Source organism: Camelus bactrianus, chromosome 4, assembly GCF_048773025.1.
Source record: "Camelus bactrianus isolate YW-2024 breed Bactrian camel chromosome 4, ASM4877302v1, whole genome shotgun sequence".
NCBI classification, from domain to species: Eukaryota; Metazoa; Chordata; class Mammalia; order Artiodactyla; family Camelidae; genus Camelus; species Camelus bactrianus.
The window spans coordinates 71,091,650-71,116,014 of record NC_133542.1 but is presented as its reverse complement, the minus strand read 5'-3'; the positions used below and the strand labels follow the sequence as shown (position 1 = coordinate 71,116,014).

General features: G+C 53.4%; 1 protein-coding gene across 17 annotated transcripts in view; it reads right to left on the bottom strand.

Moving 5' to 3' along the window:
• The window catches only part of DNM1 (dynamin 1), a 41,806-nt gene that overhangs the window by 16,461 nt on the left and 980 nt on the right, over positions 1 to 24,365 (bottom strand). For 13 of the 17 annotated variants that reach the window (XR_012506564.1, XR_012506562.1, XR_012506563.1 and 10 more), the window contains exons 2-11: positions 11,903 to 11,976; positions 11,541 to 11,690; positions 11,088 to 11,291; positions 10,719 to 10,817; positions 10,475 to 10,635; positions 9,301 to 9,443; positions 9,032 to 9,167; positions 8,793 to 8,860; positions 7,528 to 7,666; positions 367 to 453 (exon numbers count right to left, since the gene is read on the bottom strand). Coding sequence is in view for 12 of the 17 variants with exons in the window: in XM_074362308.1 (XP_074218409.1) it covers positions 367 to 453; positions 7,528 to 7,666; positions 8,793 to 8,860; positions 9,032 to 9,167; positions 9,301 to 9,443; positions 10,475 to 10,635; positions 10,719 to 10,817; positions 11,088 to 11,291; positions 11,541 to 11,690; positions 11,903 to 11,976 (1,261 nt within the window). In the remaining 5 variants the exon portion in view is untranslated. Of the gene's footprint in view, positions 1 to 366; positions 454 to 5,759; positions 5,899 to 7,527; positions 7,667 to 8,792; positions 8,861 to 9,031; positions 9,168 to 9,300; positions 9,444 to 10,474; positions 10,636 to 10,718; positions 10,818 to 11,087; positions 11,292 to 11,540; positions 11,691 to 11,902; positions 11,977 to 24,365 lie in introns of all 17 variants that reach the window. The other 4 variants (XM_074362309.1, XM_074362313.1, XM_074362303.1 and 1 more) reach the window with 1 other exon arrangement.

Sequence of the window (24,365 nt, the reverse complement as noted above, 5' to 3'; positions counted from 1 at the left end):
AGAGACAGAAAGTAGAATGGTGGTTGACAGTGGCTGGGGGGAGGGGGGAATGGGCGTGACTGTTTAATGAGAACAGAGTTTCATTCTAGGAAGATGAAAAAGTTCTGGAGATGGATGGTGGTGATGGTTGCACAGCAACATGAATGTACTTAATACCACTGAACTGCACACTTTAAAATGATTAAAAGAGTAAAATTTATGTGCTATATATTTTCTCACAATAAAAAAGAGAGAAAGGCAGAAAGTTAACATGAAGAGAGAAAGTATAAGGGAGACTGCGACAGAATAGACAAAATGGGAAGAAGGAGGTGAGCCCAGGGACAGGAGTGAAAGGCAAGGGGAGAAGGGGAGCTGCTGTGGGCTCACCTGCTCCTTGGTGCGACCCTCGCGCTCTCGGATGTGAGTGGTCACGATGCGCTCCATCTCCTCCCGCAGCCGAGGGTACTGCTGGAGCTGGGGAAGGGTGGGAGGGAAGAAAGCCACGTACACAGGGAGCACAGGCAGGGAGCATCCAAACCCCACCAGAGTCCAGGGATGCAGGGCGTGGGGTGGGAGGCACACGCGGGATGCTTGAGACGCGAGGAAGAGACACCTAGAGTCCCTGGAAGCTGATGGCACCAAGCCACGGCCACCCCTTCCCCCAAGTGTGGATTCCAAACGGCAATTCAAGGGTCTTCCTGGTTGCAGGCCCTCTTCACTAGCCTACCTGGGCAATTTCGTGGGGGAGGGCAGTTGCCAGGCGCACAAACGCCTTGGGAATCAGCCTGGTCCTTGGCCGCCATCTTGGTGGCAGCCATCTTGGAAACAGACCTTATGATAGAAGCCTTTGTTTGGGGCACCCTTAGCTCCCAAATCTTTCACTGATCCTCAGGGCTACCCTTTGCCTTCTCAATGGATTGGAAGCACAGTTAGGTGGGGGAATCAGGCAGATAACAGCCTACAGAGTACTATCCAGGGAGAATCTGGGGAGGGTAGGGCCCAAGGTGCCAGTTGGCCTCCTGAGTCAGGCTGGGGACAGGCAATGATCTTTGTCAGAGCTGGGGGTGGGGCATAGGGGAAAACCAGCAGTCACACAAAGGACATGCAGGAGGCACAGGCATGCGAGGGGGTGGGGGTGGGGCATGCAGAGTAGGGTGGGGGTGCCAGCAGCATGAGCAGTACCCTGCAGGGGCATGGGTAGGCCCCAGGCCCTCTTGGTAGAATCCACCAGTTTTGCCTCCCTTTGCATGCCCTGGCCTGGCACCATCACCCCCAGCCACATCTGCCTGGCTCTGAGCTGGCCAGCCAGCCAGTCTGTCTCTACCGCACTGCTCCCGGGTAGGAGCTCAGCTGCACCTGTTTCCCCCCTGTTTTCATCAACTGAAGACAAGGGGGAAGTTGCTCCAAACCCTTACCCCTAAGCATGTGAACTCTGCCCTCAGCTCAGCCAGGCTCTGGGCAAAGCCTAGGTTGACTCCTCCTTCAAGACTCTGTTGAATGTCACCTCTTCCAGAAGGCCTGTCGGGACCTCCTGAGGTCCGGATTAGGGGCCTGCCTTCATGTGCCCCCCTCACCCCCACCTTTCCTCACCAAACTGGATTGTAATTGCCCTTAAGGCAGGGGCAGGGCTGGTCACACCACCAGTGCTCAAAGACGGCATGTTGGAGGAATGAGGGAATGAATGAAGGATGGATGTTTTTGCCCTCCTTGCCAGGGTGAGTGGATATGGACTCCTCTGCCTCTGGCTCATGAACCAGCAACTCCTGGGAGACGGGGGCTCACTCAGCTGTGGATGGTGGGAGTCTACCTCCAGGCTTGCTGCCCCGCCCTCTACCACGATGGGGACCAGGCCAGGCAAAGCTAGACCCACAACTTGTCCCTCTTCCCGTTCCTGGGTCAGGCCCCTCAGGTGGATCCCCCTATGTGGGAAAAGAGCTGGAGGTTAGCATGCCTGGGTCACAGGTCATGATTCTGAGTGTAAGATGAAGGCCAAGGAGATGGGGTGGGGGGCATCGGAAGAGGCAGGAGGGTGGGGAAGAAAGCAGCGCCCTGGATGCCGGCCCAGGAGAGGCAGGCTTGAGAGATGCCACATCCCTCCCTCCTCCCCCTGACCATCCCATGGCTGTGCCAAGGGTGTGGCTGATGTGGCCAAGCACAGGGGACCTGGGAGACAAGGCAGCCTGGGATCAGGGGCTTAAAAACAAATGCTGGCTGGAGGGGCCCAGTGGACACTGCTGCCCCATGAGGCTCAAAGATGGGCTCTCACTCCTCCTCACAGTGTCTGGGTTACGGCAGAGTCAGGACTGAGTCATCGCCACCAGAAGACCTCCTCTGAGATGGTCCCAAGTGCTCGCCCGGCACCCCCACCCCCAGAGTGAGGGGGAGCAAGGAGGAAGGAGGAGGGAGCAATTTGCCAAAGAGCATGACCAGTTCTCCTTCGAACCGCCTGGATCTTACATTTGTCAAGTTTTCCACGTGATAGGGCAGCCTCAGCCCCTTCGAGAAGTTCTGTTCCCTTTGAGCATCTTTTTCCGTTCTGGCTGCATCTGAGCATTTCCAGGACTTTTAGCCAGTTTTTTGAAATGGAACTTTCCTCTCTCAGTTCTTGGCTCAGTGGGACAGTCAGCCTGGAGCCCAGGGTTTAGCGGTCAGGAACGCAGGCCCTGGGTTCAAAGCCAGCCCCCTGCCCTGCTGACTCTCCTTGGAAAAGTGACTGGACCTCTCTGAGCTTCAGTTTCTCCATGTGTGAAATGGGGGTAATAACAGCACTTTCTCTCTTAGGGTTGTTGAGAGGATTGAGCAGCACACCCTGTGCTTGACATTAAACTCCAGAGTTCATCTTTGGATCCCAGAAGGGCTAGGCATAATTAGCAGGAGTGGCTTGCTAAATTGAGAAGACTTGGGGAGGAAAACTGATAAAGATGAAGACGGGTGAATTTTACCATGTAAAGAAAAAATTACTATGCATTAATCAAAAGGCAAATTTTTTAAAAGAAATAATTGAAAAGCTTCCTTTCTAAAGTTTTTGTTGATCAATTTTCCTGCTCACAAAAATCTACCAACTCACTGTAAGAAGTCTGAACATGACTAATGACTGTGAAGTAGAAACGAAAAAAATGTTTGTGTTCTTTGCCTTCTTAAAATGATGGTGAGCAACTGTGCCTTTGGAATTTTATCATTTATATATTGTTATGTTATATTATATTATATACATTATATATATTTATCACTTATATAAATTATTTCCCCCCAAATTCTATACATTCTTTTCCAAAACCTGTTTTGTTTTTTTTTTACCACAGTACATTGTGGAGGGACACATAAATGGAAATAAATATCCCTCGCCCTTTTAACAACTATAGTTTTTCATCACCTGTGTGATACTTTATATAATCAATCCCCTCTTGATGGACATCTGGGTTGTTTCCAAGATACTGCCCTTTACACTAATTACTGTTTTTTGGAATGCAATTCGGCAAAGTGCTCCACAGTTTTTAAAAGTTTATATCTAGTAATCAGTCTTCTAGGAATTTATCCTAATTTAAAATAGTCCTAGAGAAAGAAAAGTAAAATTCTTTACGTACAAGGATGTTTATTGCCAGGTTATTTATTTTTTATTTTTAGAGGTTTTTTTTTGTAGGGGGAGGGAGGTAATTAGGTTTATTTGTTTCTTTTTAATGGAGGCACTGGGGGGGTTGAACCCAGGACCTCATATATGCTAAGCAAGCACTCTACCAATTGAGCTACACCCTCCCCTCCCACCAGGTCATTTACAATATTGAAAATCTAGAGACAGTTTCAATGTTCACCAATAGGAAAATGGTTAAGTTAAGTATACCGTGGTAATTCCATAGAATTTATGCAATTATTAAAAATCCTTCTGTAGACTACGTAATAATATCCCCCAAAACTTATGTGGTTAAGTGAAAAAGCAGGATACGAATATATTCACAGTGTGACTATTTAACAAAGTCAATAAACCTCTGTACAGAAAAAATTCTTTGGAGGAGTAAATTGGTGAAGTTACCAAAACTGAATGCTCACATCCACTGACTAGGCAATTCTATCTTAGAAAGTTATCCTAAAGAAACAACAAGATAAGTACTACAAATACATTTATAAGGCTGTTTACTGCGGTACTGTTTGTAAAAGGAAAAAAAAAAAGGTTGAAACAACCTAAATGTCTGTCAATAGGATACTGAATATATAAATCATGTCACAGTTCTACAGTGGAATGTAATTCAGCTGTTCGAGGGCATCATCTTTATGTAGCTATGTACGAGGATTCCACTGCACACTTCTCACTTCAGTTAAAAGGAAGAGTTCAGAGGTCAGTGTGGTTAGTGTGATCCCACTGAGGTTAAAACTGATGTATAGTTGTAATTAGGAAGTGTGTGCTGCTAGCTGCCCTTATCTCTAGAGTTGTGGGGTTACAGGGACTTTTGCTTTCTCTGTGCTATTTGAATATTTTTATAAATCATGAGTGATCAGAACAAAATCAATACTGATGATTTTATTTTTTAAAAAAGAAGTGTATTTGTAAGAAACGTACAAAAATCTCAATATGGCTGTCTGGAAAAGGAGGGTTATTGCCTCTTTTTTATTCTTGGGCATTTCCCAAATTTTCTTTAATTGAGAATGTATTACTTTCATAACAAAAATCCAGATTAAAAAAATTGTTATATTTTGTCTTCTTTTGTAAAGGGATTTGAGGCAGCTTACAATAAACTCCATCGTTTTTAGCTAACAAAAGTAAGATTGTGTGACTTAGTATTCACGATGCAGTGGGACCGTGAATTAGATGTCACGATATTTACTATGCAATGGAGAGTCCAGCCCAGATGTGATTCCATCTGGACCAGGCACTGAGTGGATGCTCATTTGCTTAACCTACCCCTATTTGGCACAAAAGTGAGCAAAAAAAATGAAAGAGGATTGTGAAAGGCGTGCACGGGACTAATTGTGTATGAGCCACGAAAACTGTGATACTTATTTGGAACATGAAATTAAGGTAGATGTGCCCCCACCTCCCAGCATAGGGAACTTTTTCAAATACAGGTGAGTCTGGGCTCATGCAGTCTCCGGGGAAGAACTGCTTCAGATGATCTGGCTAAAAGTCCCCCAAATGCCCCAAAATAGACAAATAGGAAAAAGGCATCCAAAAGGTCACAGACAACTCAAAAGAGGCTGACCCTGTCAAACATGTATGGATTACAGCCAAGTGAGTAATCCAATATGCTTTTAGGCAAATTGGTTTCGAGGGACTGGGATAGCTCCCCCACCCCAGGAGGCCTTGATCCCACATCTCTTCCCTTGGCCTCCCTAAATCTGAATCCCACCCTGCTTTTCTTTTCTGAGACTTGGTTTTGTCATCTGTAAAATGGGGCTAATATTATGTACTTCTTAGGGTGGTTAAAGGATTAAATCAGATAATAAGGGCAAGCACTTAACCTAGTGCTTGGCACACAGTAGGTGCTCAGTAAACAGTGGCCATCTTCTTATCATCGTCATGGTCAAAGGGGCCACTGAGGATGCTTGGGTTAGAGCAAAATCTTCCGGCAGGGATAGGGGCCTGAAGGAATTATAAGTACAAGTAGACCCAGGGTTATAGGCTGGCACGAGACCTCAGGGCCAAGAGACACCTGGGCCAGCCTGAGCATCTGGGTCCACATGGGTGGCTGAGAGGCTGCCAGTTGCTCAGCAGCTGGTTCTGCCCACGGGAGGCCCTGGCCATGAGCAAGAGACGGCCAGGCCCAGCCCCTCCCAGGTGGCCATCATACCTTTTCGCTACACTTTCTGATGGTGGCTGTGAGCTCACTGACTACCATATCCACACACTTGATACTGGGCTCTTTAAGCTTCTGCACCTGCTTTTTCACTGTGGCTTCAAAAGCGAGGTCAGGTGTGAAGAGGCCCGTCCTGCACCCGGGGAGGAGGAGGGGACAGGAGGAGGAGCAGCCGGGGCGGTAGGGCGGTAGGGCAAGGAGAAGGGGAGTGAAAGCCAAGCAGGGCCAGGGTCCGGGATGGAGGATGGCACGGGCACGAGGGAAGAGAGACACCGACACAGAGAAAGAGAGAGAGAAGACAATGTGAGCGTGGAACTTGGCCCTCCTGCCACCACCTGGATTGACACCTCCAGGTGCTGCCAAGTACCCCACCCAAGGGCTCTGAGGGTTGGGGGGGGGTCTGAGGGAACAAGGCCCTGCCCCATCCAAGGGCCCTTACTGACTTCATATTCTCTCCCCAGGGCTTGACACCCCACCCCCCAACTCTTCAGCTACACTTAGCCTGCCCTCTCTCTTTTCCTATGCCATCTCTGTCATAGCCTCAGGTCCTGTTGAGGTGCTGATCCAGGCCAGGACCCCATCCACCCACATTCTATTCAATTGTATGTTTCCCAGCATCTCCTGTATTCACTTCATCTAGACTCCAAAGCCCAGCACCATTCCCTACCTCCACCAAAGTTGTTGTATCCAGCTGCCCAGGCTGTGCACTGCACAACTCCAGGGGGCTCCATTTACATAGACTACAGTGCAGATGATGCCTCCTGGAGTTGCAGTGTAGCTGCCTGATCACCACTCTCCAGCTCCCTGCTCTTCTCCTGCCCTTCCCTTTCTCCTCAAGGGGAATCCTTTGCCTCTCCTCCAAAGAAGTCTGGAGGAGATCAGTTTGGAAAGACAGAGAGAGAAGAGGAAAGACAGAAAGAGTGGAGATGGTGATAGAGAGGGGCCGGGGCAGCAGTGGGGAGGGGAAAGGAAGGGAGGCTGAGGCGTGGAATCAAACAAGAACTGGACTTGGAGTCCAAAGCCTTGGCTTCAAGTGACAGCTCTGCCACCTCCTAGCTCATATGACCTTGGGCAAGTCGCTTGACCTCCTAAGCCTCAGTGTTCTTGCTGTGAAATGGGTGCCATCCTCCCTGCCTGGCCCTGCCCTCCTTGAGTGGTTCTGTGAGGCTCAGATGACACAGCAGATGGAAGAGGGCTCTGTCCCTGGCAGGCCGAATGTGGATGGAAGGGACACGGAGGGTCCTGGGTGAGGGTCCTGAGTGAGGGTCCTAAGTGAGGGTGGGGTGAGAATGGGGAATATGAAGGACAGTGAGGAGTCAGGGTACCTGCTCTGGGTCCTCTGAATCCCTCTGGCCATCCAGGCCCCTAGAGCAGCACCAGAGAAGGTCTTGTACCTCATCTGTCCCCAGGGCCAAGGCTTCCCCAAGACCCCTCCCTGGAGCCCCGAAAGATGACCCCACCTCTGAGGGCAGGGAAGGGGCTCAGGGTCCCCTCCGGGCCTCCTCTCTCTGAGCTGGGGGAGCGCTTGGTGGGCTCTCAGAGCAAATAGCCACCATTATACCTGTCTTTCCAGTGTCTAATCCCTTGGTCCCCAGGCCTGGGCCCCAGGGGCTGGGCGAGGCCCCCTCAGAGAGTCCCCCTCTCCTGGTCTGTGGTGGCCTGCCTCCCCCACCCCGCTGAGGTCTGAACATGCTACCGAGGAGGCAGTGGGGGAGGTGGGGAGGGAGCACCTGGCAGCAGAGCAGGGCGGGGCAGGGGTTACCTTCTTGGTGCACTGTCTAACGGTGCTGATTAGCTCCGAGATAACCATGTCCACACACTTGAGACACGGTTCTCGGATCTTCTTCACCTGCTTTTTCACAATGGTCTCAAAGGCCATGTCTGGGGTAAAGAGCCCCGTTCTGAACGCCCGGAGCGGGAGAAGGGCACGGTGTCACAGGCCAGCTCCGGGTAGGAGCACCAGGCCAGGGCCCCGCCCCGACCCCCTGAGCTTTGCCCCCAGGGTCCTCCCCCTACCCCTCTCTGGGCTTCAGTCTCCCCGTCTGTAAAATGAGTGGGAGGGATTCAAACGAAAGACTTTTCAACCAGCGCTTTTTAGGGCAAGACAAGGTCTGCTTATAACTGTTGTGTATCTTGCTTCCTCTTAAGATTCTCTTCATAAAAAGGTTTTATGGCTAGAAATTGGTTTGAAAGCTGTCGGACTGGGTTCTCTTTAAGAGCCTTTCTGGGAATAAAGCATTTTATTTTAAGACTAGGAGAGATTTTTTTTTTTCTGTGCCTTGCTCAGTGCAGTCTGTAAATTCTATGCCAAACCTTGGTCTTGAACCTGCATGAAAGCAGTGACATTCTGGTCTTGTTCACTGCTTGGCACAAATCAGGTGCTTTAAATTTCCTTGTTGAATGAACAGTGTAGATCTGGGTCCCTGAATGAGGTGGGGGGTGTTACGCTTTTAAGGAACAATCTTTCCCAGTCTTCCTTCCTGTTCCACAGGCCTTGGGGTCGGCTAGAAGGATGGAAGTGGGGTGGAATGTGGCCAACTTTGGGCTAATGGGACTATGGGAGGGTCTGGAGGGTTAAAAGGCCTCATCCCACCATAAAAGGTTCACAGACCAACATCTAGATGCTCTCACCCAGGCCCTACCCAGTGGTTTGCGCAGCTTTGCACTGGACAGGGCTGGGGGAGTTGTCTCACCCTGGGGATGGGCAGATGGCCCTAGCCTAGAGGGTTCTTCCCAAGCTACCTGTTGTCCTGGGCTCTGCCCTGCTGGTTCAGCCTCCAGGACCTGCCCCCAGGGACAAGCAAAGGAGGGCAGCAGGCCAGGGAGGGGGGTGGCCCAGGCCTCCCATCCACCTCCTCTAGCCAGAGCCTGTCCAAGCTGGGAGCCAGAAAGTCAGGGTTGAGGAAATTGGAGACTAGGACTCTTGGTCCCTCCTGAAGGAGGCTCACTTCATCACTCCCTCTGCCTCTGTGCTAGACCCCTTCTGCCTTCCAGGGTTCAGCTCCCCTCCCCGGTCCCAATACATGCCTAATGCCATGGATATTCTTGATGGCATAGCTGATCTCCCTTCGGAGTTCCTTCTCATCAAACTCCATCTGTGGAGGAGAGAAAGAGATGGCTGGTCAGCAGCAAGAGGGCTGCTACCTGGGAGGTCAAGACAGGGCCCACCCCCCTCCCAGGGCCTCTGGTAGGGTCAGCAAACGTATGCATGAGAGAGTCCTAGATAGGTGGTCCTGGGCCCTCCTGCCCCTGGGGAGCCTGCCTACCTTGACCAGCTCAAAGGGGAAGCGTTCATGGAAGATCCGGTTGATGCGGGCTCCCCCTGACAGTTCATAGGTGTCGATCTGGTCCCCTGAGCCTTCAATGCGCTTCTCAAAGTCTACAGCGAACTGCTGGACCATCCTGGGGGGAGAGTGGTATGATCTGAGGGGGCAGTAGCAGCCCAGTGGAGGTGGCCCTGGGACAGCCCTATGCTGGGTCGCTAGGGGAGGGGTCAGCTCCATGATGGGGAGTCAGGAGGTGGGGAGGGCCTCACTGCAGCAGGGCCTTGGTCTTGCGCGCTGGGTCATCAGGGCGGAAGTTCTTGTACTCTTCCACCTCTTTCTCAATGGACAGCAGCTGGCTCTGAAGCTTGTTCCGCAGCCCAGGCAGTGTGTCCCGGATGTGGTTTGTCAGTTGCTGGGGGTGGGGGTGAGGAAAGGGTTAAGGCCATGGTCACAAACCCAGAATGCCCGCAGGACCAGGCAGGGACCAGGATGTCTGGGGGCCTTGTGGACATGGTAAGGTGCTGAGCTAGAGAGGGCAGTCACAGCCCTGCCTACAGCTACCCTGGCCATCAGAATGAAAGCGGCCTGAGGGCAGGACCTGGCACATGGTAGGTGCTCACAGAGGTATATTAATTGAATTAATGAGTCAATAACTCAATTTTCAATAGAAGGCAGAAATCTAGATTTTTATTTGAAATTACCTGGTTTTGATTAATTTAATATTTTTAGACACCGCAAGAGCCAAATGAAATGAATCAGGAGCACTGATGGCTAGAGGTCTGCCCCTGTGCCCTCCGGGTTTAAAGCCTCCCTTAAGGTAATTCTCAAGTTCTGGGGCTCACTCTGGTTAGGTCCCCACACACAGTATCTCCCTTAACTGCACAGTGACCCTAAGAAACTGGTCTTATCACCATTACTACTATTTCACAGATGCAGAAATAGAGGCTCAGAGAGTCGGAGATTCTCAGTGGGTGAGTGACAAAGCTGGGATTGGAACCCAGGTGTGTCATCCAGAGACCCCAGTTTTATTCCATGACACACTGCCTCCCTCCTGTCAACACATACACACACACACACACCCGTGCAAACACTTCAGTAATTCTGGAAGCCCCATTCCAGATGGAGAAACAGCTAGGGGAGCCCCTGGGAGCACCCAACCCCAGATCAACCTCTCCCCATTTCAAAAGGAACCAACGTCTTCAGCTGAGTACACCCCAAACCTGGCCCTCAAGCCCTTGTCAATGCCACCCTCACAGAAGGTCTTGGGCTTCTCTCCATCCTGGGGGATTCCGGGGCTCCCCTCCCTGGCCCCAGACAGGGAAAGATCAGCAAACCTCTGGAGCTACCTCGCTGTGGGACAATGGACAACCCTCATAAAACACACTTCAATGATTCTGTTCTCATGCTGGTTTCCCCAGGCCTCATTCTGGCCTGAGTGCCTACCTGGTTGAGGACCTTCTGCAGGTAGGGCGTGCCCATGCGGTCAGCCAAGTGGCGGTAGGAAGGGTGGGAGAGGAAGAACTTGCGCTCAGCAGCCAAGGCAGCTGTGATGTCTTTCTTGCCATCTATGTCCTTCTGGCTCCGGTTCACCACCCCAATGTAGCCTGTGGATGGGGTGGAGTTCAGGGGCAACCAGCCTTGCAGGGGGCGGGGATGAAGGGGAGGGGCAGGGGCGTGGCCTGCCTACCTCTGCGCAGCGGGAGCAGCTTGTTCTCCAGAACATCGCGGGCATCTGTGCCCTCGTCCATCAGGTCCAGCTTGGTGATGACTCCAATGGTGCGCTGACCTGGAGAGTGGCAGGAGAGGGTTGTCTACTTCTGCACTTGCCCTGACACAGGCACTCACAATCCCATCCCGCTCCCGCCATCTCCCAGATCACTCCTTCCCTGACCCACTTGCCTGCCTCTGCTCTCCTCTCACTCATTCATTCTCCACAGTAGCCAAAATGATTTTTAAAGTTAAATATCTGATTCCATCGCTATTAGCTTAGACCCTCTCCCTTACACTGTGAAAAGACCCCCAGGGCCTTGTGCATCGGCTGCCTGTGGGAACCTACCCTGGGGGTCCACCTCCTTGGCGACCTTGAGGGCATCGGAGTTGGCCAGGTCTGAGTTGGCCGGGGATACGGCTAGGATGAGGCAGTTCTCCTTGGTGACAAACTGCATAAGCATGTCCCGGATCTGGAACTCGATGTCAGGAGGTTGGTCCCCCACCGGGACCTTGGTCATTCCGGGCAGGTCCACTAGGGTCAGGTTCAGCACTGGACAGGGCGGTGAGAGGGCGGGCTCAAGGCGAGGGGCGTGGCCGTGGGCGGGCGGATTAAGGAACAGGGCCGGGCTTAGAGGGGATCTGCTTGGGAGCGTGGCCGTAGGTGGGTGGGGTTAGGGAAACGCGAAGGGCTAAGGCTAAGGCCCGTTAGAGGCGTGGCCAGGGTGGGCGGAGGCGCCAGCTAGGGGGCGGGGCTCAGCGAGGGAGCCGGGAGGCCGGGGGCGGGGCCAGGCCTCCTTACCGTGTGGTGAGTAGACTCGGAGGTTGATGGGCACTGGAGAGATGCCCTTGTTGGTGCCGGTGACCCGGTCGGTCTCAGCCTCGATTTCCAGGCGCACCTCCTCGAAGTCGGTGAATTTCTTCCCCTTGCAGTGCAGGAACTCAGCATATTCTTCCCCAGAAGTGGGGTGGGTGGCGGGGAGTAAGCATCACAGCCCAGAACCCACCTGGGTCCCATCTCCCACTGGAAAAAGACCCCTCCCACAACACTCCACCCAATACTGCCTCCTTTTCCCTCCCGCACAACAATGCCACCTCTCCTTTATGCATTTTTATCCCTTCTGTCCAGATGGGGACGGAGGCCCGAAGAGGGGAAGCTCATACCTGTGGTGGCATTGACCAGCTGCAAGACCAGGGGGCGTCGAGTGACAATACCAGATCCCCGGGGCAGGAAGTCTCTGCAGTGAGTTGGGGGTGAGAGGAGGGTCAAGGTCTGAGGAAGTTCCTTCTGTTCCAGGGGCACCTGTCCTGCCACTGGGTGCCCCAAAGCTCCCCAAAAGTGCCCCACCACATCTTAGCCCAAGGGCTTCAGGTCACTAAGAGGAGAGGGCAGCTGAGAAAGGTGGAAAAGACCACCACCAAGCCCCCTGGATCACAGAATTTGGGCATCTGAACTGCCCAGAGACAAGACCAACGATCCCCAGACCTCTCTCACGTCTGCCCTGTGTTGGTTCTGAGCCAACAGGAAGTCCTTGCCCCAACCCAGCCACTGCCACCCAGCCTAGGAGAAAATGACCCATGAGGTGCCCCACCCTACATGTCCAAGTGTCCAATGGTCACAGAGTGGATGCCAAGGAAATGGAGATGCACCTCCTCCCTTCCCTTCCGCTGTGGGGAAGGGCAGCATCTCACTTCCCTTTCCCAGGGCTCCATTTGGCTGGGGTTGAGGATGAAGGGGGATGGGGGATGGGGGAAGGAGGAGGCACGGAAAAGAACTCATGCTTCTTAAGGGCATACTGCCTGCCCAGCTTTTTGTGGGCAATGTCTCATGGACTCTACACAATAGACTCATGAGGAAGGTGCTGTTATCATCCCCATTTTACAGATGAGAAAATTGAGGCTCAGAGACATTCAGGTTGTGTGGCCAGTGTCTACCAGACTCTGGGCACAGATCTGTTTGACTTTCTGGTGAAAACTTCCTGCCCTTTAGCTCTCTGCAGACCCAGCTCCTTTTGAAGGACTAGACTGAGGGGTCCCAAAGTTACCTCCTGCCCTGATGTCTATATCTCAGACATCTGTTTGTGCCAATGTCAACCTCAGCAGTCCTTTCGGCTAACTCTTGAGGGTTCCACTTCCCTCTGTCCTGTCAGCTCTTCTCGTCTCTCCACCCACCCCCAGCCCCACCCAGGCCAGCACAAGAATGAGGGTGGTGTCCTCTCCAGGGATCAGGCTGTTGGGATCACAGTCATGGGATCCCCAGGACTCAGGAAAGCTGGCTAGATCCTAAGGGACTATAGAGATCTGGCCAGCCACCTCATTCATGGAGAGGCACATGGAGGCCCAGGAAGGGGAAAGGATACACTCAAGATTCTACAGGGCTAGGACAGAGCCAGAGCATAAACCCGGGTCCCCTGCCCCAGCCCAGAGCCTGACCCGGACTCATAAATCTTCCAGTACCTCAGGTTTGGGGCAGAGGGTCCAGGGGACAACAGAGTAGGCACAGGCTTCTGGGTTCAAGGCCTTCTCTTGGGGCTCTGGGAAGGCCTCTTCCATCCCCTGTCCCCACCCTGCCCCACTCTGGGGAGAGCAGACGATAAGGGGGAAGAGTCAGCTGCTTTATGGGAAAGGAGAAGGATGATAAATCCTGCATTTATCCATTGTTTTTAGGTGCCAAGCAAATGCTTCTCATTTTTGCAAGACTGAGCTTCAGACGGGCAGGGTTTCTATCTTTCCATCTGCCACTGTATCCCAAGGCCCAGAACAAGGCTTAGCACATGAGAGGTCCTTAATAAATAGGGACTGAACCCCTAAGTCCTCAAAAAGTGCTCTCCTATGGAAATGATCATTTTACAGATGAGGCAGCTGAGGCTCAGAGAGGTGAAGTGACTTATCCATATTCATCTAGTTAGGAATGGCAGAGCTGGGACTCAAACCCAGTCTCTGTTGGACCCCAGAACCTGGGAACTTCCCCATCAAACTCTGCTGTCCCTAAACCTGAGAAGCCAGACTTGGCTTTTTATGTAATTCAATTAAATTCAGTCTAAGACATGTTTGGGAGCAGCTGCTCTGTACCAGGCCCTGTGTTGGGCCCTGGGGATGGGAGAGGATGAGTCAGACAATTCCCACCCCAGGAGCTCACAGTATGGTGGGAGAGACAGACAAGTAAACAGATAATGCAATGCAGTGTGACACGTGCTGGAATGGAGGTGCACCAGGCAGCGCAGAGGGGGAGGTGATTAACTGGGTGGCGAGGGGTGGGGGTGGTAGTGGAGGACTTCCTGTCTCTGCCTCTCCCATCCTTTACTCACTGACTCTTTTGCGGGCGTGACCCCCTAGTATTTGGGATCCCCCAGGGCTGTGGAGGTAGGACATCTGTTCTCACAGAGGCTGGGGTGGGCATGGGGGCCTGGGGTCTACCCTTTTTCCCCCCTGCCAGTTCCTCACCCAGAAATAACCATAGCAACAGTAGTTGCCATGGAAACTGCAGGAGGGGCTGGAAAGGATGGGACTCCCCATAGAGAGCCAACTCCCCACCCAGAGACATGAACCTTCCCTGGAGCTCTTCCCTGCAAGTCCTCCACCCCTGCACAGATGGACCCACTCAGCCCTGTCAGGTCTGAGTGGGGCAGAGTTTCCTGAGGTGCTACATAGAGGGAGTTAGGAGGCCAGAGTCCAGCTGGAGGGGTGGTCAGGGGTCTGGGCCAGCCTGCTCCAAGTTGCTGCCTCCCAGGGCTACTTAAAGGACAAGCAGCTTATGGGAAGCAGAGATTAGAGCATAGGGCCACGTGTGGGAGCAGAGCGCATCCTCAGACCAGGATCGCCCTGGGCCAGGGCGGGGATGGGGGTGTCCAGGTGGGGAGGGCCCCATCTCGGCTCTGGTCCCGGTTCTCAAAGGGAGGCCTCACAAGGCCTTGGCAGTTTGTTAAAATGCACATTCCTCAGACTGGCTGGGTTAGATCTCGGCAGTGGGGGTGGGAGAGAGAAGGAAGGAATCTGGATTTTAAACACAATCCTCATATGATTTTCACGTTCCTGTGAAGTTCAGGCATCACTGGCTCAGTGGTGAGGAGCCAGTGCGCAGGCCCTGGGTTCGAATTCCACCTTGCTTTGGCCATTCCCTGGCCAGGAGCCTGGTGCCCCTGGGCAAGTTGCTTCACCCTCTGGGCCCCAGGGTCCTTGGCTGTGACCCGCGTGATCTAACCGGGGCGTCATATATTACTACGTGCAGCTGCGGGAGGCTTCACGGATGCTTTTCATGGAAAGAGCTTAGCCAGTGCCTGGGACATAGTAAGCCCTCAGCAGCTGCCGAGGAGGGCCTCCTGTTCTCAGCCTCCTCCCTGGGAGGGTTCCCAAATATCAGCAAGGAATCCAAAAACCTAAAGAACCCTCTGTCTCATCTCCTCTGGGCTCTGAATCGGATCTCGGGATTCTGACCACAAAATGTAGGATGGAAATGATGGACACCGAGGGGGAGGAATTTTCAGAGACCATCTCGCTTCCCCTGTTATTGTCCAGAGAGTGGGACAGAGGCCCAGAGAGGGGCAGGGAGCTGTGAAGCCACACAGCGATGGGAGAGGTGGCCAAGATGGGGCCAGGACCAGGAGGCCTGCTTCCTAGTCCCACACCTGGACAGGCAGTGAAGAGGACCAGCTGGTTCCCACATCCAGACTGTGAGCGTCTGCCTCTGCTGGATTCCTGCACTGGGCACTGGCTGGGTGTATCACAGGGGCTCAGGCAACACTCGAAGGAGCAAGCATGGCTTAGCTTTTCACCTGGTCAGACTGTCCCACACGCTCTGTTAAAGTGCCCCTTGGCACCTCCCTACTCGGGATTTGGGCCTCATTTGGCCTCCAGCCAGAGCCACCCCTGCATCTCCCACCAAGCCCCTGGTGAGCCCGAAGGAGGACAGAACAGGTGCCCAGAGAAAAGTGTGCCAGGCCCACCAGCCTTGGCTGCCGTGTGGGAGGGGTGGATGGTGACATGGCAGCTCTTCCCACTCATTCTAGACAGATGGTGGTTTCCCGGGGAGGCCTTGCCTTGCCATCTGCAGAGGCACCTTCAAACCCAAAGCACAGGGAGGATGAGATAAACATATCTCAGGTCCTCCGAGTACCACATACCCCCTGTCTGAATTGGCACTGTCACTCCAGAGGGGCCTGGAGAAATTACACCAAAGGGCCTGGTACCTGAGATCTGGGGCTGGGATGAGCTCAGGGACCCTGGTTCCCAGGTCCTGCTGAATGCAAACACCAGAAATTAACATGCTTGGTCTGCCAGGTACCCAGTAGCGGTCATTCTTAGAAGTCTCCTGTTTCCTGGGCTCTGATGTCAGACTGGCCTGGTGTTGAATGTTAGAGCTGCCACTTAGGAGCTATGTGGCAATGGACAAATGACCAGACCTCTCTAAGCCTCAGTTTCCATATCAGTAAAATGGGTTTCTGTGAGGCTTCTATAAATGAATGCCTGAATGAACGGTAGCTATGATGATACATATAACTTGAGCAAGCTGAGAATACAGGCTGGGCTCCCACAACAATGTCATCAATTGAGACAGCAGAGAAGGAGTTGGAAGGTGGGTCTCCTGGGCGCTGGCCGGCAGAGTGAGTGGAGGTCAAGGATATTTCCATCCAGATCTTGCCTTGAAAGTGGAAGGCAAGGGGGCTGGGTAAGCTGTGAGATGCCCTCTGAGCACGGAGCTAGGGTGGAGGCGAGGGGGTGGGTGGGCCAAGAAATACAGTTGGGAGGAGGTGAGGCTGCCTCCAGGCAACAAGTCCCTCTCTGTTCCTCTGCCCTAGGAGGCCCCGGCCAGGCCCACGTCACGCAGCCCATGAATTTCCACCTGAGGTTTGAACATTTCGGGGCATGTCCCTATGCTTCCTCTGATATTCTGAAATCCTGAGAGCAGAAGCTGGGCTGGTTCTTGTTTACCACTGTCTCCTAAACACTGGGCTCGGAGCCTGGGATGGAGCCGGCACTCAGGACACCCCTGTCGCCGAAGGAATCATTTGAAGACTAGCTTCTCCAGTTTCCCACCATCGCCCTCATTGTACAGATGCAGAAACTGAGGCACAGAAAGGGGAAGAGTGTTGCCCAAGATCACAGTGCAAGTTGGTGACAGGGTAGGACCAGTACCCAGGGCTCTGGACTCCAAGCCTGGAGCTCTTTCCACAACAACCATTTTCCCTATTAAAGAAAATCTGTAATCTTTCCTTCCATCTTATCTTTCTATCCCTTCTGCCTTTCTTCCTTGAGTCTCTCCTTCCTTCTTCCTTCCCTCCTTCCCTCCCTCCCTCTCACCCTTCCTTCTTCCTTCCTTCCTTTAAGTGTTGATAACTACACTTTCAAAATAGAAATAGACATCTCTTTTGCCCCTACTTTAAAAAAGTCATATGTTCTCTCTTTTAAAAAATTTCAGACAATACATAAATGTTTAAAAAATAAAAAGCAACCATCATCCCAACACCTGGGGATCACCACTGTAAACATTTTATCATTTATAAGAATAGTGCAATAACAATAGTGCAAACACTGGCGGATTGTTGACTGCCGGCCAGGATCTCTGCCGGGGGCTTTAAAATTTGCATCATCACGAGGTTTCTTTTTGGGGTGATGGAAGTGTTCTAAAATTAGATTGTGATGATGGTTGCACAACTCTGTAAATATGCAAAAAATCATTGAAGTATGCAATAAAAATGGGTGAAGTTTATGGCATTTAAATTATACCCCAGTAAAGCTAGCTGTTTAAGAAATCTGCATCCTCTTGATTGGTTCTGGAACGGCTGTGTGAGGTTGGTGTGATTGGTTTCCCCATCTTAAAGGGGAAGAAACTGAGGCTCAGAGAGATGAAGTCAGGTGCCCCTCACGTGCCCACACGAGCACGGGGCTCCCAGCCACACTTAGGTAGGTAACTCTATTTGTCTGACAGCTCACCAAGGACATTTCCCAGGTCCCTCAATACGGAGCTACATCTGGATCCTTATTTCTTATCACCAGCAGCTTGATGTGAAGGAATCTCAGCTCCATCACTAAATTATTTCCCTGCTCTGAACCTCAGTTTCCCCATCAGTGAAATGGAATACAGCCCAGCAACTCCCTCCTAGGGCCGCTAAGGGAATGCCCTGGGAACCTGGGTGTAGAGGGATCTAACAGAGGGTGCCCATTAGTGGCACCGTGAGCCACTTGAGTGCCCGTCATGTGCTAGGTGCCTGGGTGTGCTAGAGAGCATTGCATTCACCTGCTGAGGTCAGAGGTGAGCATGCATTCACCTGCTGAGATTTTCTCCCCGTCCTGGCTGGTGGCCTTATTTCCCTGTGCTAAGACTAGTGATAAAAGAGTGACATGGTTACAAACAGGTAAATTGTTCATAGTAACCCTGGTTGGAACTGCTGTCTGCCAGGAGCTCTCAGCCTAAGGCAGTGGGCCTCTTTCTCCCACTACGGCCCCTCATTCTGGGAAAAAACTAAGCCCTGCCCCATAGACCATGGTCATGGGGTAAAGGGTGGTCAGGGATGGCATCCTGGAGGAAGTGTTGGCTGATGTGAGACTTAGAGGATGAACTAGTGAAGGAAGAAGGCGAAGGTATGAAGAGCCTTCCTGGCAGAGAGAACAGCACACGCAATGGCACTCGGAGAGTGAGAGGGAGGCCCGCACGTTGTCCCATGACCACAAGAGATGCCGCTAGACCAGGAGGGAGCAGCTGGAGGGGAAGCTGGGCTGAGCAAGGCAGGCCTCAGAGGCCAGCTCGGGCGCTAGAACCTCTGCAGGGCAGGGGGCCAAGGAGGGCTTCAAGCAGAGGGCATTAGATTGGGAGGCCATGGAAGGTTCCGTGCTGTCAGATGGAGAAAGACAAGAAAGGAGGCTGCCCCAAGTGCTAAGACAAAGATGGTGGCGGCCAAGGCAGAGGGAGGGGGGTGGCCTGGGGCAGAATCCACAGGGCTTGAAGGCTGAATTGGATGGAGAAGATGAGAGAGGAGAGGGACGCTGACCTCGGGGCCTCTGGTCAGGGCACAGGGAAGATGCCATTGACCAGACTGTCTCAAACACCTGCCAAGACCAGTATTCCTCTTTTTCTTGTTGTCTATAGTAATTCCAATTTGCTTGAGCTGATTGCTCAAACCAGTTCTTATTCCTTAGTCAGATTTCAGTCCAAGGAGGGGACAAGAGTGCCCGAGAGACAGCCAGGGAGAGCAGAGGAGAAGCTGAGGTGTGTGGAGATGTAGGCACATGGGTTGGGGTGAAGAGGGTGGACATTCACATTCACATGGAGGCAGTGGACCTGTGCAGGTTCTAAACTGCCTCTGATTCCATTGCTGTGTGACTCTGGGCAGGTCCCCTACCCTCTCTGTGCCACTTCACCATCTGATATCCTGGGATGATGCTCTTCCTACTAACAGGTTATTATTTCCAAGAAGACAATAATCAGCACTGCCCTTGGATCTGGAGAATTGGGGCCCTGACCCTGGGTCCCATGCCTTAGGGGTCCTTCTTGCGATCTCTGACCTCACCTCCCCCATGGAGCAAGCAGTACACCCACGGGCCAAGGGAAGTGCCAGATGGAGTCTGTGCACCCCCTCCTAGGCCACATTCAGTGCCCTGGAATTCTCTGTCTCAAGATACCTCTAGAATCTTCCCTCCCACTGAGGGCTACCCTCACTGTTGGGAGGCACCCCTGGGGCCACGGTGGGGAGTAGAGGGGTGATGGGAGTCTTTTCAGGGGACTCGGATGGAGCTGGGATATGAGGGCAACCTGGGGACAGAGGCCACCGTGCCTACACCTTCACATCCCATCACAGAAACTGGAGGAGTCTGAAATGCTAAATTCAAAACCAGCCTGCCAGGTTGTTTTGAAGGTGTTTGTCAAGGTGGGAGGGCGGAATGTATTGTATTTAGCAACCCGTAGCTTGATTTATAACTGGAATATTCAGACACACGGCCCGTGGGCTCCACTTCTGCTCCTGTTCAGGGCAGATAACATCACGCTGGCTACTGGCTTCCTTCAACTCCCCTCCTCCCCCAGATTCCGACCCTCCAACCGCAGCCAAGGCCTGGGAAACTCGATCCTCCTGGTGCCGGGATCAGATGCCGTTTGCCAGAGTTACCTTTCATCCCTAGCTCCTGGGGCCACTGGGTGGGGTGGGGTTTGGGAAAGATGTCCTCTGGTGGGGATGGGCATGCAAGTCTAGCTGTGGGTGTGTGGCAGGCGGGCGCTCTGAGCCAGAGAAGTGGGAGCAGAGAGTGGCTGCCTGGGTGGAGGTGGCTGTTGGACTGGCAGTGCCTCCTCAGCCCTCCTGGTCTCACTGCAGCCTCCACTCCTCCCCCGGTCACACTGCCCTTCCTCCAGGTTCTCAGACCTCCACTGGGCTCCCTCCCACCTCAGGCTGTTGCTCAGGTGGGACCCTGGACCTGGAACAGGGTCACTCTTTTGCCTGACCAAGTCCTATTTTTTTCTCAGGCCCAGACTTAAAAGCTCAAATGTCTTCTTTGGCCCTCTGATGACACCCTTGCCTTCGATAATCAGGCTCCTGATACCCTTCTTCAAACACACAACAGAAGAACTCTTTGTGTGATTTAGCGTCTGTCTGTCCCTCTCAGCTGTGGGCACCCCCTAAGAGCAGGGATGGGTCCGGCTTGTTAACAGCTGTATCCTCAGGGCCTGGCGCACTGTGTGCCAAGAAGATGTCAGTTCCCTCTGCCCCTCCAGTCAGTGACTTTCTACCTATGATGTCTCAATTATCCCCTAAACTTCTTTGGCCTCAGTCTCCAAATCTGGGTAATGGGATCACTAAAATGAAGCCCAACTTGTTCAGAGGAAGTTAGTAGCAGGGAGTGGACTGTTCCCTGTGGGAGGGGCCGGGGCTGACCAAGAGAGGGGCTCTTATAGGCCAGAGGCCAGCACAAGCCCATGCTGGGGCAAGGATGCAGAGGAAGGGGTGGGGGAATTAGTAGGAGGAAGGGAGCCTGAGCAGGAGTAGGCAGATGCACCAGGGAGACCCAAAACCTTGCCTTCCAGGGCTCTGGGCAGAGGCTCACTCACCAGGCTCCTTGCTCCACACTTGCTGGAGGAGATTCTCCCTCCCCAACCCACGCCCAGACCACCTCCTGGCCAGAACCTACGTCCAGGCAGAACAGAACTGGCCAGACCTTACCCTGAGTGCTTCATGGGCTTGATCTCAACACTCACAACAATCCCAGGAGGGAAGTGCCATTATTATCCCCATTTTACAGACGAGCAGGGTTTAAGAAACATGTCCAAGGGTGCCCAGCTTATAAGTGGCAGAGCTGAGCTACAAACCTATCTGATGCCAGAGCCTGAGCCCTCAGCACCTCGGCTACATCCCCACTGGCCTTGGCCTCCCCAGGGGCCAAGCGGGAGGAAACGTGGGCACCGCCCAATCATCCGTATGCCTGGGCACCTGAGTGAGCAAGGCCAGGGGCCCCAGAGCCTGGAAGCCTGTCCCAGGACACTTGACTTGGTGGTGGATAGGGATTGTGGGGAGGGGACATGCAGCTGGGGGCAGACAAGGAAAGCCTAGGGCACCAGACATCTGCTGACACAATGCTGGGGTGTCCTGGGGCCCACGCACACTCCTGTGCCTGCATGTGCTCCCAAGATGAGCTCAGCTACGCTCAGCGGTTTACATCACATCTCTTCCGGATTTATATTTCCAGCCCACCTTCCCTCTGAGCTTCTGACTTGCATCACCACACTGCCCAGCTGACAGCTCTGATTCGACCAGTTCAAAACCAAACTCCTGATCTTACCCCCTACTCCCCAACCTGCTCCGCCCGTACTCCGTGAATGGCACCAACACCCACCCAGGGTCAAAGGTGCTGAAGTCACCCCGGCTTCCTCTTTCCTCACCTTCCACATTGCATCCACCAGCAGGATTTGTGGGACCCTCCAAAATACATCCTGAATCCTGCCTTTCTCCTCCCCTCTCTGCTGAAGCCCAGGTCCAGGCCCCATCACCTCTTGCCCACCGCAGCAGCCACCTCACCTGTCTCCTGCCCGCCTCCCCAAGTTACACAGTTGCTGGAATCAGCTCAAGCCACTCCACTACTTAAAAGCGTCTGATAATAAGGTAAACAAACCCAGCTCCTCAGCATAATCTGAGGGCCTTGAAGATCTAGCCCCTGCCTATCTCTCTGATGCCAGGTCCACCTTGCTCACCAAGCACCAGGCACAGCGCTTCCTTTCTGTTCTTCAGACCCACCAAATTTGTTACTGCCCCAGGGCCTTTGCATCTGCTGTTCCCTCAGCCTAGAATGCATCTCCCCACATAATCACAGAGCTTCTTGTCCCTCAGTTCTCATCTCAGATGCCACTGCCTCCTAGAGACCTTCTTTCACCTCCCTGTGGAAAGTGGCCCTTCTCCCTCCTAGCACTGACCACATTCCCCAGTCGTCTTCATATACATGCATGTATGTGTTCCTGGGTTTACGATGTCAGAGTTTCCCCTCTGGGATGCAGAGCTTTTGTCTTTTCTACCATCGAATCCCCATTGCTGAGACATCATGGACACTCCATGAATATCTGCTGAATGACTGAGTGAATCAGCCTCAGTTTTCCCTTTTGTAAAAATGGGACGAAGAAATATCATAGAGAAGCCCTAGCAGGGTCCTGGGCAGCTGCTTGGGCCACCTCCACTGCAGAGCTGACAACAGGGTCCTCCTGGGTGCCCGGGAGCCCAGGGCAGCCTGGAGCAGCCTCTCCTTCCCCTGATGCATTTTCCACTTCCTCTCCATGGGGGGTTGGCTCCCAGGAAGCCCCAGGAGGCAGAGCAGCTGTTATCATGCTCACGGGGCTGGGGACCCGGCCCTAAGTAGAGAGGTGGTGACCCATGACAGAGCAGGCAGGGCTGTCTGGGGGCCCCACTGAACCTCAGTTTCCCACCTGGACTCTAGACCTGGCCCCCTCACTAGCTTTCATGAGGATCAAATAATGCTGTCCCTACTCACTCCTTCGCCTCAGGCCCAGCCCTTCTGCTCTATCTGCGTCTGGACAGCCGGTGCCTCCTCCCGCAGGGCCACAGTCAAGGGGTATTGGGTTGTGGAGGGCAGTGAGAGGGCCTTGCCTCCAGAGGCAGAGTCCACATACTACTCCACCACTCGACAAGCAGACGGTTGCCGAAGTCAACCGTAGCCGGGCTGGTCTGCTGAGCTGTCTGCTTTCTGGTCCCTCTCTCTGCTGGACAGTGAGCTTTGAGGGCAGGAGCCAGGTCTGTCCTAGCACACGGAGGCCCCAAAGATAACTGATGGAGAAAATGAGGGCCCACACACCTGCATGACCCTGTGCTCAGTGCAGAGCTTGGCTCTCAGAAGCTGTGAAAGCTTGAGATTGAAGTCTAATAGATGCTGTCCTTCCCAGCTGTGTGACCTTGGACAAGGCATCTAACCCTTGGGTCTCAGTTTCCTCACCTGCAGGATGGGCATCATGGTACCTGCCTTGTGGGGCTGCTGTGACCCATCCCATATAGCATGGTGTGGGGCACGTGGGAAGGGCTCAGCAGATGGGAGCTGAGGTCACCTTCCTCTCTGTGGCTTCTGCCCAGAGCACGCAGCAGGCACAGAGCGGGCGCTCAGCGGATGTCAATGGATGAAAGGCAGGACTATGGTCTGCACACTGTAAAGTGCTGGATGTCCAAGAGTGTCACTGAAAGCACGAAGGCCTCAGGGATTTATTGTCTCCAGGTTCCTCCCACGCCCTCACTCTGACTGCCAGGCCACAGGGAAGGGGCCCATCTGTATGTCTCCTGCTTGTGTCTCTGCACCTGGTGGGGAGGTGGTCACGTGAGCAGGAGGGGGTTCTGTGGGACCCAGTCCTGGGGAGACAGACAGCATCCCCCTCTGCTGACCAGATGGGCCTGGCCGCCCCTACAGAGGCTTTCCAAAGTCCCATGGATACATCACTCCAGCAGGACCCTTCCCTCTCACCCCTAGGATTGACCCTGGGCTTCCCAGTTCATTTGAGGGGCAGAAACAACCATCCAGTCTAATTGTCCGTATTAGAGATGGAGAAACTGAGGCTCAGAGAGGGCAAGTGGCTCGCCTGAGGTTTCACAGCAGAACCTGGCTTGGACCCAGGATGTCTCGCCTCAGAACTGCTCTCCCTCTGAGGGGGAAGCCTCTGCCTACCTCCCTCTCCCACGTACCATTTGCTTCTTGAGCCATAAAGGTCAGTGGAAGAAAGCTAGGGTTTCTGAAGAAGGTGAGGGAGGGAGATGACGGAGTGGGGTGGTCAGTGTCAATTCTCCTGCCTCCTCCCCCAGTCTGCCCAGCCCCCTACTCTGCCTCCAGCACCGGGGGAGCGCCATCCTCTCTCTCTCCTCAGCATCCAAAAAGCCATCTCTGCCTCCCCTTTCTTGGGGGAGCCTGGGGGGGTCACAACACTGCCTGCCCCCCTAAACCCAGGACACTTTGCCTTTGCAGTTGGCCCCTACTCCGTGCCACCTGGCCCTCCCAGCGCCTTGTGGGATCAGAGGCAGGAGAGGGATTAGGGTGTGCAAATGGCTCCCCCCCGCCCCCCGCCACCCTGCCTCCCTGTCTTAGTCATCTCTGCCCTCCACCGCCTTCTCCCTCTATTACAATCCCTCTGCCAGGCCAAGGGGAGAAGGACATTGACAGGCGG